The 2,120-nt window shown below is 60.7% G+C and overlaps 1 protein-coding gene across 1 annotated transcript in view; it reads right to left on the reverse strand.

Annotated features, from left to right (window-relative positions):
• Positions 1 to 2,120, reverse strand: part of Mvp (major vault protein) — a 33,558-nt gene that overhangs the window by 974 nt on the left and 30,464 nt on the right. The window contains exons 12-15 of the mRNA XM_023709836.1: positions 1,722 to 2,108; positions 836 to 952; positions 467 to 621; positions 39 to 130 (exon numbers count right to left, since the gene is read on the reverse strand). Coding sequence (XP_023565604.1) covers positions 39 to 130; positions 467 to 621; positions 836 to 952; positions 1,722 to 2,108 — 751 coding nt within the window. The remainder of the gene's footprint in view (positions 1 to 38; positions 131 to 466; positions 622 to 835; positions 953 to 1,721; positions 2,109 to 2,120) is intronic.

The raw sequence follows: 2,120 nt of genomic DNA on the forward strand, positions 1-2,120 counted from the left end.
CTCTGAAACCACCCAGCGAGTCACTGGAGCCACCAAGCCTGGCCCGGAGCTGCAGACTCAGCCAGCAGGGTGAACAGCCCGGGTACACCACTGTCCATCCAGTGGCCGTAATGGCCGTAGAGCTGGGTCCCTCCGCAAGGGTGAAACCTATGGTAATGGAAGTCCTTTTCCTTCCAAGGTGCAGAACGGAGCCCGGGGCCTCCTGAGTGCTAGGCAAGCACTCTGCCACTGAGCTATACCCCAGCCTCCAGGAGGATCTCAAGTAAGAAATAATAAGGCCATGCATAAAACACGTGCACCAGGTGGCACAAAGGGGCCAACCTGGGGGCTCACTTCTGTAGAGTGGGCGCAATAATCCTTGCCTTCGGGGAAGGTAGTAGATACGCTGCTGCGAGGCAAAGAACTGCCATGAACTCACAGGCTTCCGAGTGGGGCACTCGGGACCCTAATGGCCTTCAGGGATGGCCACGCCCTTCCCCGGTAGCCCCTCTCACCGTCTCAATGGCCAGGGCCTGCGCCTTCAACCTGGCCTGCAGCACGGAACCTTCTCCCTCAATCCGCGCAGCCTCCGCCCGTGACTCAGCCTCAGCCTTGGCAGACCCAGTGCTCTCCACAGCCACGCTGTTGGGGGTAGAGGGGAGGCCGAGGCAGGTGAGACCCAGGAGGAAGCCCTGCCCCCGAGGCTTTCTCTACACTCTACAGCACATGGGTGCTCTGTCCGTCCCTCTGTCTGTCTGTCTTCCTTTCTCCCACATGCCCACCATTGCCCCCACCAGTAGCTCTCCCAGGACCCTCGCCCTCCCCACAAGACTTCCCCTTCTTGTTCTCCGCTCACCTCATGGCCTCAAGCTCCAAGAGTTGCTTGCGCGCCTTCTCGGCTTCTGACTGGTCGAGGATCTTCTGCCGTTCCAGCCGTCCACGGGCTTCTTGCTCCAGCCTCTGAGCCTCATGCCTGGAGGAGAGAAGGCAGGGAGAGGTAAGACTCGTGTGGGCCAGCGCTGGGAGAGCTGTGCCATGTGCAGAGGCCAGCAGGCTCTAGCGAGCCCAGGACAGGCCCTCGCTGTCCCCGAGAGGCATTCAATGTACACCTGGGCTCAGCGTGGCTCTTGCCACTGCAGGCAGCGGGCAGCCCGAGGCCTCAGGAAACAGGCGAACACTTGGCCCTGCTTTCATCCAAAGGACCCTCCAGTGACCACATGACCAGCGATGATATCACACCGCATGAGCTTCCTGGAAGTGGTGAGAGGCATGAGCCAGCTAAGAGGGTGCCTACGCGGTCAGGGCAGAAAGAGCAAGGCTCGCCAAGGAAGAGCTGCCTTGGAATAGGCAGCAGTGGCTACTGCGAAAGGTTGAAGATGTGCATTTGAGAAGGGCTGCAATGGTCCCCAGTAAGCAGAGGGCCAAGTGGGGTGTGGGCTTTTGGGCTAGACCCCAGAGAGCACGGACAGCCACAGGAAGACCTTGGGTCTTCTCACAAGCAAGGCTGCGGGGCAGGGTGGCACCCAAGTCATAGTTTCAGTAGGCCATACTATCCGTTGGGTACAGAACCAACTCCTTGGGGGCAAGGATGGCAGCAGGTGACCATCTGGATGCCCCGTTATCCAAGGGAGCCCATACCTTCCCTTGACCAGCGAGAGCGTACCTACGGCCTGCCTGTCGCACAGTGAGATCGAGACCCCAAGGACACCGTCTGGGCAGCCGAGACCCCAGGTGTCACTCACTTGGCCGCTGCCTCCTGGGAGTTGGTGGTGATCTCAATGGCCAGCTGGACGCTGCGCTGTAAGGCATCCCGGGTCCGTTGGTCCACAGGCTCCACCGACTGCACATCTACGCTGCTGACCACCAGCCCATTTTGGGGGAAGAGGGCCCGGTCCCTGGGCCTGGGCATGGCCAAGCCATCAGGGCCCCTGGCTTCGGAGGTCTCAAAGCCAAAGACAGCAGCACGGATGATGCGGGCCGAGTTCTTATGGAAGTCATCGAAGCTGACGGAGGCCACAGCCCCCCGCACACGGGATGCAATGGCCTTGCACGCGTCGCCCACGAAGTCAGGCACTGAGAAGAGCTTGGCCACCTCCTGAGGGTCATTCCGGTCGCTCAGTTCAAAATGCCTGAGAGGCCCA

Source organism: Octodon degus, unplaced genomic scaffold (genome assembly GCF_000260255.1).
Source record: "Octodon degus isolate 3935 unplaced genomic scaffold, OctDeg1.0 scaffold00001, whole genome shotgun sequence".
In the NCBI taxonomy this organism is placed as follows: domain Eukaryota; kingdom Metazoa; phylum Chordata; class Mammalia; order Rodentia; family Octodontidae; genus Octodon; species Octodon degus.